The sequence below is a fragment of the Piliocolobus tephrosceles genome, chromosome 5, assembly GCF_002776525.5.
Source record: "Piliocolobus tephrosceles isolate RC106 chromosome 5, ASM277652v3, whole genome shotgun sequence".
NCBI lineage: Eukaryota > Metazoa > Chordata > Mammalia > Primates > Cercopithecidae > Piliocolobus > Piliocolobus tephrosceles.
The window spans coordinates 20,462,717-20,480,834 of record NC_045438.1 but is presented as its reverse complement, the minus strand read 5'-3'; the positions used below and the strand labels follow the sequence as shown (position 1 = coordinate 20,480,834).

General features: G+C 39.4%; 2 protein-coding genes across 7 annotated transcripts in view; one reads left to right on the top strand and one right to left on the bottom strand.

The window, feature by feature from the left end:
• ERMARD (ER membrane associated RNA degradation) overlaps positions 1–5,818 on the bottom strand; it is a 31,936-nt gene extending 26,118 nt beyond the window's left edge. For 3 of the 6 annotated variants that reach the window (XR_002728046.3, XM_023198142.3, XM_023198143.3), the window contains exons 1-3: positions 4,688–5,818; positions 1,805–1,973; positions 422–561 (exon numbers count right to left, since the gene is read on the bottom strand). Coding sequence is in view for 4 of the 6 variants with exons in the window: in XM_023198142.3 (XP_023053910.2) it covers positions 422–561; positions 1,805–1,973; positions 4,688–4,927 (549 nt within the window). In the remaining 2 variants the exon portion in view is untranslated. The other 3 variants (XM_023198145.3, XM_023198144.3, XM_023198146.2) reach the window with 3 other exon arrangements.
• Positions 4,781–17,347, top strand: TCTE3 (t-complex-associated-testis-expressed 3). The gene is made up of 4 exons (XM_023198147.2): positions 4,781–5,009; positions 13,117–13,323; positions 14,143–14,301; positions 17,091–17,347. Exons 1-4 carry the CDS (start codon positions 4,890–4,892, stop codon positions 17,199–17,201), a joined length of 597 nt encoding a protein of 198 aa, XP_023053915.1. The 5' UTR covers positions 4,781–4,889; the 3' UTR covers positions 17,202–17,347.
• The last annotated feature ends 771 nt before the right edge of the window (positions 17,348–18,118 follow it).

The following is an 18,118-nucleotide window of genomic DNA, read 5'->3' as shown; positions in this document are numbered from 1 at the left end:
GTTGGGGCCCAAATTACCCATACTCCCTTCAGTTTCTCATTAACAAACCAAGTATCCCAGCTCTGGTCTCCAGGCCCCGCTGTCTTAGAACACCTCAATACCTCTCCACAGGGCCTCTTATTCTGGAGTGGTCAATTTTTCTTCTATCCCTGGACGAGCACTATGTGCCAAATGTTAGCTCTCCAACCCCTAATCCTGTGATAATGAATTCAAACCCTTCCTGCGTTCCAAAGGGCATGTTTCTCAGCTCAGGGTTTGGAGACCTGGCATAACAGCCCAGGGTTTTCTTGCAACCCTCGACACTTCTTCACAGCTGGAGGGCCTGGGGATGAAGGAAGTCCCTTTAAAATTGGCAAATAATAAGTCCTCTAAGTAGTATTTGCACAGTCTTTTATTTCTAAAGGTTGTTCAAAAGCCAAACCTCTGGAAAACTTGTCCACTGGAACCATGGTGCATATCGAATTTCAAATTGCCCCTTGGTCAGAGATAAGAAATGTGAATGGACAGCCTCACACACAGGGCCAAGCAGCCTCACGCTTCCCCAGTAATCCAGACCCTGATCTTAAAGGATAAGAAAACAAATTTCAGCACCATAGCTCCATATCATGTGATATAAAATATTTACATCATCAAAGAAAAAATGCTTTAGTTATAAAATTTCCAGAAAATCAACAATTAGCTTACCATTGAACACATGATACACTTTTACGTTGTTGGAAATAAATCACATAATGCTTATCAGGTTATAAAAGAAAACTATCCTATCAGCAGAGAATTTGGAAAATACAAAAAGTTTCAAACAAGAGAAAACTATTTTTGTCAATGTCTTTACCTGTACATAAGAATACAGAAAACCAGGCTCACACTGTATATACAATTTTGTAACCTGATTTTTTTTAAGTTAAACCAGGCTCACACTGTAGACACAATTTTGTAACCTGATTTTTTTAAGTTAACATTATTAGACTGAGATTTCTAATGGCAATGAATTGTTTTAAATGTATTTATCATATGAAGTTTTTGTTTTAATTTTTTTTGATAAGTTTGGGATTAACCATCCACTTGGTTCATAATCAGTAAATACCAAAAGGTAATTACAAATACAAGCCCCTTCTATTTTTTTTCCAACTTAGCTCAGAGACTTTTGTATCAGATGACATTCCTCATTCTTTTCTACCGCTGCATAATATTCCATTATATGAATTATCATAATTGACTGAACCAATCCCCTACTGCTTGATGTTTGGCTGTTTATTTATTTAGCTATTGCAAACAATGCTGCAAGGAATAACCTTGCACAATCACACTTTCATATCTGTATCTGTCTTAAAGATTCCTGAAAATGGACTGCTAGGCCAGAGTATGTTCATTTGTAATTTTTATAACTATTATTAAATTTCCGCATCTATATCTCTGCTCCAAAGTGTGCAAGAATGCCTAGAAGACATTTAAAGTAACTGTATAATCTATTACTGGTCATTTTCTACCCTTAATTCATATGACTCCTATGGAGAATCATCTCAAGGCCCTGAGATCTACATCATCAACAGTCCACCAGCCCCTCTCTGCCTCCTGACACCTCCTCTGTAGAGGTTTTCTTAGCCCAGCTTTCCATTAATTTTTCCATGCTTCTCTGGCCTCATCCCCTCTCTTTTCACATTAATTCCTGTTCTCCTTTGGAGTGAGGCCTGTATTATAACATTATCTAACAAAAGGAACTAGTGGTCAGAAAGGGGAATTTTACAGGTCAAGACATTTTCAATGGAACAGTTATGAAAGTTTGGAGTACAAAGACAGCACAAACCTGACTCTGTGTAGCTCACACAGTCTGTGATTGTTTTCCAGCATACTTCACCATTCTGAGTAACAATGCTATTGATATCACAATCTTCTCTGAGTTGAAACCCAAGATTACAAATTATATCATACACTGAGGGAGAAAGACATGTGGTAATAGGGTCCCCTATTAATACCTAAAAAAAAATAAAATAAAAGGCACTGCTTAACAGAAAGAAAAACAGAGTATTATATATTTAAGTCACAAGAAAATTCTCTTAAGAACTGAATGCACTCAGGTATAGTTGCTGTTAATACGCTTTCTGGATATCATGAAATCTGTATGATTAAAACATTGTGATTAAATATTAAAGATAATCTGGCCGGGCGCAGTGGCTCAAGCCTGTAATCCCAGCACTTTGGAAGGTCGAGGCGGGTGGATCACGAGGTCAGGAGATCTAGAACATCCTGGCTAACACCGTGAAACCGCGTGTCTACTAAAAATACAAAAAATTTAGCCGGGCGTGGTGGGGGGCACTTGTAGTCCCAGCTGCTTGGAAGGTTGACACAGGAGAATGGCGTGAACCCGGGGGGCGGAGCTTGCAGTGAGCCGAGATCACGTCACTGCACTCCAGCCTGGGCGACAGAGCGAGACTCCGTCTCAAAAAATAAATAAATAAATAAATAAATAAAGATAATTTACATAAATGTTCTCAAATATGATAAAGGTTTAAAGACTTAAAATGATCAATCATAATATTTGCAAACTGCTCTGCCTATGGGGTAGCCACTCTTTACTCCTTTACTTTCCTAATAAACTTGCTTTCACTAAAAAAAAAGAAAGAAAAAAAAGATATGAGTTCACGGAAGCTGAATGTATTTTACGAACAGAGCATTATTCTTCTCAGCATTCCTTCACTATCCCAGAGTTATCAAAATAAGCAATTTTTTTAAACGGGGAATGGGAGAGCAGAAATCAAGTATAATGAACAAGAAGGAAAAAGAACCCCACGTACCTCTGAGTCCCTAAATGGTGTTGGAGAAAACCACGATGTCATCCCAAAACATGCCCCTCTGATATAAAAACAACAACAAATTGGAGCTGAAGGACAAGAGGCAGCAAATGAAGGAAAAGCTCTCTCTATCCTCCCCTTCTTCCGCCCAAACACAAGATATATATTCATTACTGGGGATAACTTTAGACTTTTACCAGACCAGAGAAGGTACCAGAGGAATCTGCAAACAATTTTTACTCCATCAGTTTCCAAATATGTATCTACTTTCCCAGTTTCTTGCCCTTTGAAGCCTAAAACTGCTCTCCTGTGTCATTTCTCTGCAAATCTATAGTTCTTTGTTGAAGATGGTATACAAATGTAGTTCTAAGCCACCATTTCAAGTTACTTTTCATTGAGGTTTATCCCTTGTGATGTGTACTCTGTACTGTACATCAATAAACTTTTTTCTTATTAACCTTTCATTTGTTAAAGGGGTCACTCTGAACTAAGATGGGCAGAGGTAAAGTTTTGCCTTCCCTGCCATGCAAAAAGTAGCAAACCGTACTGGTTTTCCATGGAGAATTAAATAAAATCAAAATCCTTAAAACTATCCCACATGACACTAAGACCATCTATAATCCTGCAAAGAAGTCAAATTCAGGATCTAAAGCTGAATCGAGGCTCTTTATTTTGGTGTGTCGAGTTAAGGGGTGGCTGTGTTGTGACAGTCACAATTAACTCTGGGCAGCTTTGTAATGTGGAAACTGATCAGTCTGAGTTCCCTCGTCCTGCTCAGTATCAGTTGCCCTGTTTGCTCCTCCTGTCCCCAGAAGTTGCACTTTCCACTCTCAGCCCTACTTTTTGAACAATCCCAGTAGGCGCTAACAATTAAGTCATCACTAAAGAAATCGGCATGAACTATTTTTGATTGGCGATTGTCACTCGCATCCTCCATTTGGCTCTATGGGGCTGGAACTCTGCAGACTACACTGGGCCGGTGCTTTGGGGCTGGGCTTAAATTTGAATCATTCCTCAGTCTCTGACTACCTCTTGCCTTGGAAAACTGACTTTATCCGAATCTCAGTACTAAGTGAAATAAAACGGTGCCAGGCTGCATCTTGTAGGGCTGCAGTGATCAGATTATACATGAAAAGCATCTAGCACATAGTACTCAAAAATGGTAGTTATCGTTATCATTATTTTGGGGACGGGGTCTCGCTGTCGCCCAGACAGGGGTGCAGTGGCGCGATAACGGCTCACCGCAGCCTCCACCTCCTCGGCTAAAGCGATCCTTCCACCTCAGCCTACGGAGTAGCTAGGACCACAGGCGCCACCGCGCCCGGCTCCGCTGTCGTTACTGCTGATGATACGTGTTTGATATTTAATTGCCTCAGGGAGGAAAAATAAATAAATGTTTATTACGACGCAACCAGATCTCCTGACACGAGGTCGGTGAGGCGGTAGTGATGAGTTTTATAGTGGCTCAAACGGTCTAAAAGCGATGAAAACAAATTTACTGTCCGAGTGTGGACCCTACAGGCAACGACTAGGAAACTGCGCTTCTAGGAACCAGGCCACGGTCAGGTGAGAGCCCGACCTGCGGCTTTCTGCCCCCGCGCCACCGCGCACAGCCCTCCCTGACCGTCCGCCGCGTTCCAGCTGACGGTCAGGAGGCGACGGAGAAACCGAGCCTGGCCCCGGGACGCCGGCAGGGCCCGCCAGGCGTCTTGCAAGGCCGAGCGTCCGATACCGCCACAGAGGCCAGGGCCGCGACGTCGGCAGCGCCCTCCAGCGAGGGACCGCCGGCCACCGCAGGCGCGTGCTCGCCCACCCACTCCGCGTAGCCGAACACCACCCAGCCTGGCGCTGACTCCCTGCCTAGCTCGGGATCAAACCGTGCCCTGCACCCGCCCTACCTCCATAACTTCCGGTGCTCCGCCGCGGCGCGCATGAATGACGCAGGCACCTGCGCGCCCCGCCTCCACGCGCTTTGGCGCCCTAGCGGGCACTTCCGACCGTACCAGACACAGGTGGGAGACTTCCGCCCTCGCGGGAGCGGCTGAGGCGTTTGACGGTCGGCGGAGGAGAGGCGGTGGGAGTCTTGGGGAACAGAGCGAGATGGAGAAGCGAGGCCGAGGCGTGAAGTCGAGCCCCATCCAGACCCCGAACCAGAGCTCTCAGCAGGCGCCGGTGACGCCTAGGAAAGAGAGGAGGCCTAGCATGTTCGAGAAGGAGGCAGTGAGTGCGGAGACTGCTAGGGGCCCGAGACGGCTTTGTCCGACCCTTTAATTAAAATCGCTCCTCAGTGGGCCCCGCTCCCGTCACCACCCCCAGAGCCAAGAAGGCAGCATTTCCCTTTAGTGTTTTTTCCCCAGATGCGAAATTGAAGCCTGAGACTGAGTTGGGCAATCCCCTTTGGACTTGAGTGCTAAAGTTTTCTTGTTTCTTAATTAGGGCCGTAGAACCCTACATAAGTCGATTGGAAGGGTAGTTACAAGATCTTCTTTTCAGATTTACTCAGCTTGTGGATTTTCTGAGAATACTCTGAGTATTAATTATTGCTTCGTACTAAAACACAGTATGTTAGTGTGTTTAGTGCCATTATAAGCAGTTTTGCTAGCGAAAAATGAGTGTATACTGTGTTTAAAAATTTTTGATAAACCAGGAAGAATAGTGCCGTGTTTTGGGTTTTTAAAACGTCAGCAGTCTGGATTTTTGAAGAATGTACAGGAGAAAAAAACTTCTTGAAAATATTCTGTCCAAAACTTATTGTCTGATATTGATGGAAAGGGTCATTATTCAGTTGTATTGGTGGTATAACACAGGTCTTTCTATATGATTAGGCTTTGAAAACCGTTAATGTATTAGGACTCCATCTTTTATTGATACTAGTTTGCCCAAGCATACGAAGCTATAATGATAGAGCTGGGACCAGAACCTGTATGCTGGTACTCGGTCCACTTGGCCTGTACTGGTTTCTCGTCATACTTACTTCATGGACCTATAATAGGATGAAGTCAGAGATGACAGGCAAAACAATTTTTTGAAGACCCTAAAACATTTTAAGATTACTCTCAAAAAGAGAATTCTCAAAATAAGTAATGGCGAAATTTCAGGTTCTAATAATGTTTCCTTGGTGTCTACATTTTACAGAGAAGAGAACGAACTAAAGGAGGAAAAGTAAACAGGCCAAGTTTACACAGCTAAGAAAAAGAGCAGAGCAAGGCTAGAAACCTAAATCGATTGGACTTAAAACTTCACACTCCCAAACACTATGCTGTTCGCTTGGCAATGAGTCTGAATAACAGATAAGTCACCAACAGTAAAGAAAAATTTCTATATATTGAGGCAGACAAGGGTGGCTTTTATAAACTTACTGCCTATTTGAGGTCTAAAGTGGTCTTTAAAATTCAGTGAGCCTGAACTCAATGAAGAGACACATAGGTGCGCCTGGTATATAGGTTAAAATCTGGGAGTGAGGGGACATGGACCAAAGTAATTATTGCTTATTTGATATGGATGTCATCAATTATAGCTATCTTTAAAGTTGAGTCTTTTAGAGGTGAGAAATTTGAATAGAACAATAATTGGGAAGAAATTGAGGACTCTACATGTTCACTAAATGTACGTGAGGAAACTGTGCAGTTAGTCATTTCTAATTTAAGGTAGCTGTTAATTTCCCTATTTTGGAGCATAGGAAAATTTAAGACATACTGTTTAATCAGTATGACCATCTCTTGATTTTATCTGTCTTGCCTCCATTTCCTTTTTTCTAGTGGTAGCATCTCAGTTAACTTTTAGAGAATTAACTTATCTGCAATTGCACAGAGCTTTGGTGAGATTGTCAGCTACTTTCCTTAACTTTTTAATGAGAATGAGACCCAAACTAAGCTAATTAGATGAATTCTTTGAAATAATGCAAATAAAATGATTGAGGTTTATTCACATTGAAGATGAGAAGCTAAAGTGCTCCATGTGTCTTTATGAATCTGGTTCATCAGCCTTCTTTGCTATTATGTAAACTGTATCTTTCCAATAAATTATACTTTGGCTTAACAAGAATGAGTTCCTGTTGTTGAGATCAAAGGTTAACAAAATGCAAAGTAGATTACTAAAAATGGAAAGCTTAACTGTTCTCACTTGTGCACATGCATTTGAAAATCTTAAATATAACCGGGCACAGCGGCCCATGCCTGTAATCCCACCACTTTGGGAGGCCAAGGCAGGTGGATCACCTGAGGTCAGGAGTTCGAAACCAGCCTGGCCAGGAGGCCAAAACCCCATCTCTGCTAAAAATACAAAAATTAGCCAGTGTGGTGGTGGGCGCCTGTAATTCCAGCTACTCAGGGAGGCTGAGGCACAAGAATTGCTTGAACCCAGAAGGAGGAAGTTGCAGTGAGCCGAGATCATGCCACTGCACTCCAGCCTGGGTGACAGAGTGAGACTCCGTCTCAGAAAAAAAAAATAAAAAAAAAAAAAATCTTAAACACTAGCATGTGGCATTTAGAAATAAAAGTAATATCTCATGCCCAAGCTCATTTTATTTTCGGGCTATATGTAGGCTCAATATAAGGAAATGCTACATCAGTAGAAACTCAGGTATTATTAGATGCCAGAAAGTTGTCATATTTAAAGCCTATTCCCAATTTAAAAAAGATTGTAAAGATTCCTAATAAAAGGAATAAAATACTCTTAATAAGTATAGCAAGTCAGACAGCCAATATTATACACAAAGGAGAAATTGTACAGATGTAAATTTTCAGCTTATTAGAAGCATTAATGGCTATTTTCAGTTCACACATGAATGCCCCATTTCCTTAAGAATCATTGCAGTTGAAAGCCGCTGTTAATGATACTACATAGTTGCATCCCTTGAGTATACTGTGGAGGAAAGGAAGGTCCCAATCACTACCCTAGAGAAGCATTCTCTTAATAAACAAAAACAAAATAATTTTGTTTTTAAGAGGTTTAGGGAGTTAATAATGCTGCTTCTGCAATTAAGACACAGAAGCCTGACAGATGATTATAACAGGAGATTTATTTCTGGTGAGGGACTTTTACTCTCAGCCAATATGGAGTAATTCTTACCAGAAACTACTTAAAGTAATACAAAAATGTATGGAGTAGTTGTTTCCATTGATTTGGGTGTCAAACAGGACAAGAGTGATCTCCAAGAGATGAGAAATAGGTAAGGTAAGCCCCAACATTGCCCCCACCTTAATTGCCTGGTGAGATTTTCCAGGCCACAACACAAGGAAAGGCCTCCTTTAGTTCAAAAGGAGTTGGGAGCCTGGGAAGCCAAGAGAGCATGAGACTGAAGAGCAGAGTATTAGGACAGGGCTGCCCCAAAGACCTACAGAGCGTTTCTCAGAGTATTCAGCTTAGTGCAGCAGTGCATCTGGTGAGGAAAGTTCTCACCAAAGGTGGAGAGTGGAGGTGGAGAAGGAATCACCCAAAAGGAATAAAAATATCCTTGGGCATGTTCCCACCAGAAAAAGTGGAAAACCATGAAAAATACAGGGCTTTGGTTAGTGTGCTAAGAAGTGCATTGCCTTAGTAGTGGGAAAAATAGAGAATGAGTTCTTTGATCTGGCTTATCAAGGTTGAGAAGCAAGGCTCAAGAGGATTAAACTGTTTCCAAATGTCTTTGTTCTAGAAGAAAGCTCAAGAGTCTTAGGAATACAAAAATATCCAGCCTGTAAGAAGGTAAAATTCACACTGTCTGGTCTCTAAATACTAATAGACCTACATAGAAGCAGGAAAATAAAGTTCAAAATTGAAGACACAGTAAAATCAGCCCAGAAATTACACAAAATAGAATTAATATAAACAGACACTAAAGTAGTTAAAGAGAGTTGTTAGTTTTCATCAAAGTAAATCATATGAAGTTATTATAATTACATTCCATATATTTAAGAGTGTAGAGAAAGACTGAGCATGTTAAATTCAACTCAGATTTCTGTAGATGAAAAATACTATGTCAGGAATGAAGATACACTAAATGGCATTAACACAGATTCAGTGCAGAAGAAAGGACATTTAGAGACATAGAAATTGGGGAAGGATGCTGAAAAAATATTACAAGATGTCATGAGCTTTGACAGAACTTAAAGTAGCCTAATGTTCTTGTAATTTGAGTCCCCAAATGAGGTGAGAGAGGACAGACAAAAAGTATTTGAAGAAATAAGGAATGAGAAATTTCTAAATTTGTTGAAAACTGTAAACCCACAAATCTGAGGCTCAGTGAACTCCAAGCACAAGACACGTGAAAAAAATTATGCCAAGACATGCAATAATAAAATTGCTTGAAACCAGTGATTTAAAATTTAAAGGCAACTAGAACAAAGGAATGTTACATACATAGAAACAGACAAAATGACAGCGTACTTCTCAGAAACAATGCAAGACAGAAGACATTCAAGCATCATCTTTAAGGACTCAAAATAACTATCAACCTAGAATTCTATAATCAGCTAAAATATCATTCAAAAAACAAAGGTAAGACTTCCAGCTTCTTGTTCTACGTGTGAGGGGCTTAAAGTCCCTACTATGTCCTAACAAGTAAAAAGCTGAACAAACTGAAAAAATTAACTCTTCTTAGATCCATAAGAGAAGTGAGGTCACAGGACAAACTGCTGCCCCCAAAAGTAGAGTGACAAGCAGCAGTTTGCTCTGTGACCTCACTCCAGCCCTCCTTAGCCATCCTATGTGACTTAAGCAAGTAGGGGAAAAAACAGAAAACTCAGAAACATTTGTCAAGTTCACAATCCAGAAGCACAGGTTCACTAAAATACCTAGTCATACAACTATGGAATGCTTCCTCTCCGCAAATACATTACGAGCACATTACTAGAGGCCTCGTTATGGCAGTTTCTTTTTAAAAAATTTTTTTATTATACTTTAAGTTCTAGGGTACATGTGCACAATGTGCAGGTTTGTTACATATGTATACATGTGCCATGTTGGTGTGCTGTACCCATTAACTCGTCATTTACATTAGGTATATCTCCTAATGCTATCCCTCCCCCTCCCCCCACCCCACAAAGAGCCCCGGTATGTGATGTTCCCCTTGCTGTGTCCAGGTGTTCTCATTGTTCAGTTCCAACCTATGAGTGAGAACATGCGGTGTTCGGTTTTCTGTTCTGCGATAGTTTGCTGACAATGATGGTTTCCAGCTGCTTCCATGTCCCTACAAAGGACATGAACTCATCCTTTTTTATGACTGCATAGTATTCCATGGTGTATATGTACCACATTTTCTTAATCCAGTCTGTCATTGATGGACATTTGGGTTGGTTCCAAGTCTTTGCTATTGTGAATAGTGCCATAATAAACATACATGTGCATGTGTCTTTATAGCAGCATGACTTATAATCCTTTGGGTATATACCCAGTAATGGGATGGCTGGGTCAAATGATATTTCTAGTTCTAGATCCTTGAGGAATCGCCACACTGTCTTCCACAATGGTTGAACTAGTTTACAGTCTCACCCACAGTGTAAAAGTGTTCCTATTTCTCCACATCCTCTCCAGCACCTGTTGTTTCCTGACTTTTTAATGATCGCCATGCTAACTGGTGTGAGATGGTATCTCATTGTGGTTTTGATTTGCGTTTCTCTGATGGCAAGTGATGATGAGCATATTTTCATGTGTCTGTTGGCTGCACTAAATGTCTTCTTTTGAGAAGTGTCTGTTCATATCCTTTGCCCACTTTTTGATGGGGTTGTTTTTTTCTTGTAAATTTGTTTGAGTTCTTTGTAGGTTCTGGATATTAGCCCTTTGTCAGATGAGTAGATTTCAAAAATTTTCTCCTATTCTGTAGGTTGCCCATTCACTCTGTTGGTAGTTTCTTTTGCTTACATCAGTTTCTTTACCTGGCGAATCATGTCCGTCTTTCAAGAAAAAAATTAGGCGTACTAAAAACAACAACAAACACACAGAATGAGCAGCAGAACCAGACATGGCAGGGATTTTGGAATTATCAGAATTTAAGTAACTATGATTAATATGTTACAGGGCTGTAGTTGATAAAAGAGTATGCAAGAACAGATAAGCAATGTAAGCATAGAAATGGAAATCCTAAGAAAGAACTAGAAAGAAATGCTAGACATCAAAAAACACTGTAACAAAAGAAGAAACCTCAAAAGAAATTTAAAAAATACTTTGAGCTAAATAAAAATGAAAACATAGCAAAATTTGTAGAATGCAGCAAAAACAGGGCTTGGAAGGAAATGTGTAGTATTGAATGTGTGCATATATTAGAAAAGAAGAAAGAGCTAAAATAAGCCTCAAAGAAACTAGAAAAAGAAGAACAAATTAAATCCAAGAAGAAAAGAAAAAATAAAAATAATAGCAGAAATTGATGAAATTGAAATCAGGTACCAACAAAACCAAAAGCTTTTTCAAAGAAAAGATAAAATCTATAAGCCTCTATCCAGGCTAACTAAGAAAGAGAGGACACAAATTACTAATAGCAGAAATGCAAGTCAGGATATTGCTAGAAATTTCATGAACACCATAAATATAATAACAGAATATTATGAACAATTCTGTGCCCAGAAATTTGATAACCTAGATGAAATGGACCAATTCCTTGAAAGATGCAATTTCCCAAAACTCATACAAAAAGAAATAGATCATCAGAATAAGCATATATCTGTTTTTAAAAATTGAATCAATAACAACCTTCCAAAGCAGAAATCACCAGGTTCAGGTGATTTCGTTGGTGAATTCTACCAAGCATTTAAGGAAAAAGTTATATCAATTATTACAATCTCTTTGAGAAGATAAAAGCAGAGAGAAGACTGTCTAACTCATTCTATGAAGTCAGCATTACCCTAATACCAAAGGCAGACAAAGACACTACAAAGAAAAGCAAACTACAGACCTGTATCATATATTAACACTGATGCAAAAATTCTCAACAAAATACTAGCAAACTGAATTCAGCATTTTATTTAAAGGATTTGACACCACGACCAAGTGAAATTTGTTCCTGGAATGCAAGGATGGTCCAGCATATGAAAATTGATCAAGGTAATACACCATATTAACTAAATGAAATAAACCACATGATAAATTTTAATTGATGAAGAAAAAGCATATGTCAAAGTCAACACTCTTTTATTATAAAAACACCCCAAAAACTAGAAATAGGAGGAAACTACTTCAATCTAATAAAAGCTGTATATGAAAACTGCACAGCAAATGCCAGGCATGGTGGCTCACACCTGTAATACTAGCATTTTGGGAGGCCGAGGCGGGCAGATCACGAGGTCAGGAGATCAAGACCATCCTGGCTAACACAGTGAAACCCCGTCTCTACTAAAAATACAAAAAAAAAAAAAAAATTAGTTAGGCATGGTGGCATGTGCCTGTAGTCCCAGCTACTCAGGAGGCTGAGGCAGAAGAATCGCTTGAACCTGGGAGGCAGAGGTTGCAGTGAGTCAAGATCGTGCCATTGTACTCCAGCCTGGGTGACAGAGCAAGACTCTGTCTCAACAACAACAACAACAACAACAACAAAGTGTACAGCATACATCATACTTGATGGGGAAAGACTGAAAGCTTTTCCTGTAATATTAGTAATAAACCAAGGATGTCCACTTTTGCCACTTCTTTTCAACATAGAATTGGAAGTTCTAGCCCAGCAATTAGGCAAGAAAAAGAAATTCCTGGCTATTAAAATGAAGCTCACTGCTTTAACTTAAGAGGCTAGAGCATTTTTCTGGGACATATTGGACACTAAGCAAATATTTCATTAATGCATATTGGATGTCACAGAATGGATGTTTCATGTCAAAAGCATGAACTGATAAATATCGAATCAATGCTCTTTTGGTGTCTTTTCAGCTTAAGACTTATGAATGTGCTACCTGAATAATTACATTATTTAAAAATGAGTAAATGAAGTAAAATAAAATTTTAAGACAACGAAGGATAATATTTTCATAATCTCAGGGTAGGGAGGAAGAAAGGTTTTCCCTGTATCTCCATCCCATAGCCATTCAGTTGCTCTCCCTGGAGGCCACTCTTGTTTCTAGTTCCTGTGGATCATCCATGGATATTCTAAATATATGCATGCAATTTGGGTGTATATGTTTGTGAGTATAGATAAAAGGATAAATAGTATTCCTATTTTTTTTTTTTTTTTTTGCCAAATTGATAGCCAGGAGCAAATCTAGGATTTAGCAACCACATTATTGTAGAAATCTGTTTAACAAATTTCCAAGCTTTGTGTGAGCCCTGTCCCATTGTACAGGGTTCTTTAATCTGAAAAATCATTTTACAATGTAAAAAGTAATCTTTCTCCCTTTCTCTCTTCCCCTCTCTCTTTCTCCTCCAGTATGCACAGATTTTAAGAGAAAGACTGAGAGAGTCAATTCACGATGTTCAGTATGTAGAGCCTCCTTTTGATGACTCAGTTGCTGATATAGGTAAAGAATGGAAGAGTGCCCTGGCAAAATTAAAGTTTGCTAATTCATATAGAATGGAGCCACTGAAGAAATTCCAAGCTCATTCAGTAGAAACTAAAATCCAGCAGATACTAACAGTAGGTTGATAAATATATATGATAGCAGTATTGTATGAGGGTTCTACAGAGAAACAGAGAGTATATATACAAAGAAATTTATTCCAGGAATTGGCTCATGCAGTTGTCACTACAACCAGAAGGCATTGTGTCATTGGTGCAGGCACAACAAGTCAGTCAGAGATGTGTAGTCTGTCTGCTAGGTGTCCAGTTCTGCTCCTGGTTTGTAAAAAAGAGTAATGCTTTATAGCCCACAAGCCATGTCCATTTCCTTCAAGCTACACATTAATTTATTAATAAACATGGTTAGAAATCTTTGATTTCACTTTCCTGGAGGCCAGAAAAAAATCAGTGGAGTGAGAGGCTACAGGGGAGGGTTGGAAAGAAGTAGTTTTAATGTGAGCCCACTGAGCAGGGCAGTGACATGGTACAGGTTCTGAGTCCAAGTAATCTTCACTATAAGAAAACCAAAATCTGAATTTTAATACATGTATACATTTTAAAAGGTGTCTTTCCTTTACCTAAGAATTTCTAGAAGTCGTCTTTGGAAAATCTCCTGTGTCGCTCTATTAACTGTTTGCAGAGTAGTCTAGTAAATTACAACTTACAGCTTGTGTCGATAATGAAAAGTAATTGAATATAATTTGAAAACCCCAATAAATATTCCTCAAAATTGTTACAGAAATATGTAAGCATAAAATGTATTTCATATTATTTAGTTAGGAATATATTTATTTTTAAACAGTTATAAATATTATTTAGATATGTTTTCTACTTGAATTTTTATATAGAAAATATTTGGTTTGAAAATAAAAGTATTTTTCTTAAATTTTCTTAAAGGAAAGTCTTAAAGATGTCAAATATGATGATAAAGTATTCTCTCACTTGTCACTTGAATTGGCAGACCGCATACTGTTAGCAGTCAAAGAATTTGGGTACCACCGTTATAAGTTCATTATAAAAGTATTATTTATTCAAAAGACTGGCCAAGCAATAAATGTAAGTACCCCATTGATACAGGATCTAGCAATTAGAACTATAAGGCATCTCCTCTCTAGTGATTTGATTTTTATTGTGATGACTCAAGGGCACTCCATAGATTCTGAGGTACCTTTCAAAAGAAAGTATCGTTGTTAAATATATTTATTTCACTGTCAATTATTTGAGAAGTACAAACCAGCCAGGTGTGTTGGCTCATGCCTGTAATCCCAGCACTTTGGGAGGCTGAGACGGGTGGATCACCTGAGGTCAGGAGTTTCAGACCAGCCTGGCCAACATGGTGAAACCCCATCTCTACTAAAAATACAAAAATTAGCTGGGCATGGTGGTGGGCCCCTCTATTCCCAGCTACTCGGGAAGATAAGGCAGGAGACTCTCTTGAAACTGGGAGGCGGAGGTTGTAGTGGCCCGAGATCGCTCTGCTGCACTCTACCCTGGGCAACGGAGCAAGACTCCATCTCAAAAAAAAAAAGAAAGAAAGAAAGAAAGAAAAGTACAAACCTAGAAGTAGCAATTTGGTACTAATAATTTATTAAATTGCATTGCTATTCTCTTCCTTAAGCATATCAATTTTGACAGTTTAATGTAATTTAAGTTAATTAATTAACCAGTAAATTTATTTTGGGCACTAGTGGGTGTTAGGTACTAAGGAAAATACAAGGAATGATAAAACATGGACCATGATTCTCAAGGAGATTTTACTCTAGTTAAGGAGATAATGCAGCACAATTTAGAATTTAAGGAAATAAAATGATAGGAATAACGTAAACAGTCTGGGTTTTGGAGTCAGATCGCCTCTGCAACACTTGCTGGCTGTGGCCTTGGCACAGTTTCTTCATCTATAAAATGGTGATGATAAAACTGGCTTCCTAGAGCTGTTATGAAGATTAAATGAAATTATCTATATTAAAATCCTTAACATAATCACCAGCACAGAGCCCTCAATAAACAGCAAGGTAATTATTAAATTATTTATTAATAAAGAGATAATATCACTAGGCTGTGTAATTATCTAAGGAGTTGATGAGGAATATGTGGGAGTTGGAGAGAAAAGAGAGAAAAAATTGCATTTGGAAGAATCTGTAGAGGTTCCATTTAGGAGTGGACTGCATGATGAAGCACGAGGAGGGGGACCTGGACTGACAGAGGGGTACTGGGGAGAGAACAATCAGCAAGAAAGAACCGTCCTGGCTCCCATGGAGAAGAGAAGCTGCACCACATATGACATACAGACTTAAGAAATAGGGATGTTCTAGATGGTAAGTGCTACAAAGAGAACATTAAGGTAGGGATATAATAGAGTAGCAGAGTGGCTACTTGGGATTATTTAGAGAAGGGAGAACCCTCTGACGTCCAGATAAGAAGGAACCAGCTGTACCAAAGAGGAGGGAGGATGTTCCAAGCAGAGAAAACTTCAAGTGCAAAGATCCTGAGGCAGGGATGACTTCGTGTGCTTGATATGTAACAAGTAGGTAGTAGAGAGTGGCGTGATGTGCAGTAGGGGAATGTTTCAGCTTATATTATTGCACAACAAACCACCCCAGAACTTGGTATCTTGTAACAACAGCCATGTATTTGCTTACTTTCTGTGAGTCAGCTACTTGGCTTTTCTGCTGGTCTCACTGATGCACTTGTAGCCATATAATGACTTACCCGGGCCTGCAGGTCCAAGACGGCTTCTGTCACTTGTCTGACTGTTGGACTAGCTGTGGCTTGGGCCCCTGGGTTCTCCTGAATGTAAGCCAGCATCCTCCAGTAGGTTGAGTGGGCTTTCATAACATGGAGGTCTCAGCATAGTGTTCTATGAGCATGAGAGAGGCAGCTACAAGACCTCTGAAGGCCTTGCTTGGAAGTTTCACAGTGTCATGTTTTACAACTTACAGCAAGTCACAAGGCCAAGTCTTACTCACAGGGTGGGGACATAAAGTCAACTTCCTAATAGGAGAAGTCATAAAGAATTTTTCAGCCGGACGTGGTAGCTCATGCCTGTAATCTCAGCACTTTGGGAGGCCAAGGCGGGTGGATCACTTGAGGTCAGGAGTTCAAGACCAGCTTGGTCAACATGGTAAAACTCCATCTCTACTAAAAATAGAAAAATTAGCTGGATGTGGTGGAAGGCACCTGTAATCACATCTACTCTGGAGGCTGAGGCAGGAGACTCACTTGAACTCAGGAGGTGGAGGTTGCAATGAGCCGAGATCACGCCATTGCACTACAGCCTGGGAAACAAGAGTGAAACTATATCTCAAAAAAAAAAAAAAAAAAAAAAGGGAATTTGGGCCATTTTAGATCCTCCACAAAGAAGTGGGCTGAAATCAGATCACATATGGATTTGTACACAGAGAAAAGGAGTTAGAATTGTCCATATCAACCTACTTGTATAGTCAATGCCATTTCTTCATTTCAAGGCAAGGCCCTGACAAACTTTTTGGCTGAAAATCTTTAAAAGGTGGGAAGACTTCCTTGTCAGGGACTACATGGCAGAGTCATACTGTATGCAGAGCCACTACATCCCCATTCCCAGGGGCCTTCTGCTCCTGGCCCTGGAAACACAGCTAAGGGAGCCTCTCTCTGTTTTAGAGAAAGGCCAGCCTCCATTAAAGAAGAAGGATGGGCTGGGGCAGTGTCATTCTCCAGGCTTTTTATGAAAGGGAAAACCAGACAAATTATGTCTTAAAAATAATTTCTGAGATACCGATGCATTCATTTTTTAAAAACTAGTGTAGATTTGAAAATTACTTCTTAATATGTTCAATCTAAAGTTAGTCTTTACAAAATTTCTCTCACAGATTGCCAGCAGTTGGATCTGGGACATTGCATGGGACAGCTGGGTCGCAGCTAAACATGAAGCAGAATCCTACATAGCACTGGTCTTGGTGTTTGCCCTTTATTATGAATAGCTCATTATAGGTACTAAGGATTGTTTACTTCTGAGCTTTTCAAAAATAAATGAAATTTACATATTTGTGAACCTCATAATATTTCTGATTTGCTATATTCTTATTCTCATTTGAGGCCTTCCAATTGTATTATTTTAACAACAAAGTAGAAGCTAGATTTTTACATTTATACGTACTATTATATTAACTAACAATATTATGCCAAAGTAGTATAAAAGGTGTATGCATGTGTGTCTGTGTGTGTATGTATGTATGTGTATACAAATTCTTATAGTAGAATATAGGGAAAAGATCATTTTTGTAAGAGTTAAGAGAATTATAATTTGCTACAGGAAATTAAAATGCAACCGTGTAAAGTATCAAATTCAGTAGATGTTAAGATAGATTTTGGAAATTTCTAATGATATTTTAATACTTTGTATTCATTGTTTTGAAAGGAATTACCAAGTTCAAAAGAAAGATGTTATTATATTTCATAATTCCCTAATGTCCTCTCGCTCCAGCCAAACTGCTTACAAGTGTGTAGTCAATTTACTAATCTATTAGGCTCTGTTAGGCTCTGTGAGCCTTCTAGGATCCTTTTTTTAGATGTGGGAACTGAAAACTCAATATTAATTGTTTAAAGAAATGAGGAAAATTTTATTTCCCAGGGATTTGATCGAGGATCCAGGTTCTTTCCAACTTCCCACTCTCCCCACAGACTTCCACGTACATTCATTTTGCTTGACAGAATTTAATCATGTTCCTATGACTAGACCAGTTGTAATTCCCTCCTTAAAGTTGGGGCTGGAGCCTACCTTTTCCAAGCACGAGATCATGTGAAAAGTGTGGATATTGGCCAGGCACAGTGGCTCACTCCTGTAATCCCAGCACATGGGAAGGCCAAGGTGGGAGGATTGCTCTAGCCCAGGAATTTG

Excerpts from the sequence above, each read along its gene's own strand:
- TCTE3 (XM_023198147.2), top strand. The coding sequence starts at position 4,890 with ATGGAGAAGCGAGGCCGAGGCGTGAAGTCGAGCCCCATCCAGACCCCG. Across the intron at positions 13,324-14,142 it reads AAATCCAGCAGATACTAACA|GAAAGTCTTAAAGATGTCAA; the intron begins GTAGGTTGATAA and ends ATTTTCTTAAAG. Across the intron at positions 14,302-17,090 it reads AGACTGGCCAAGCAATAAAT|ATTGCCAGCAGTTGGATCTG; the intron begins GTAAGTACCCCA and ends TTTCTCTCACAG.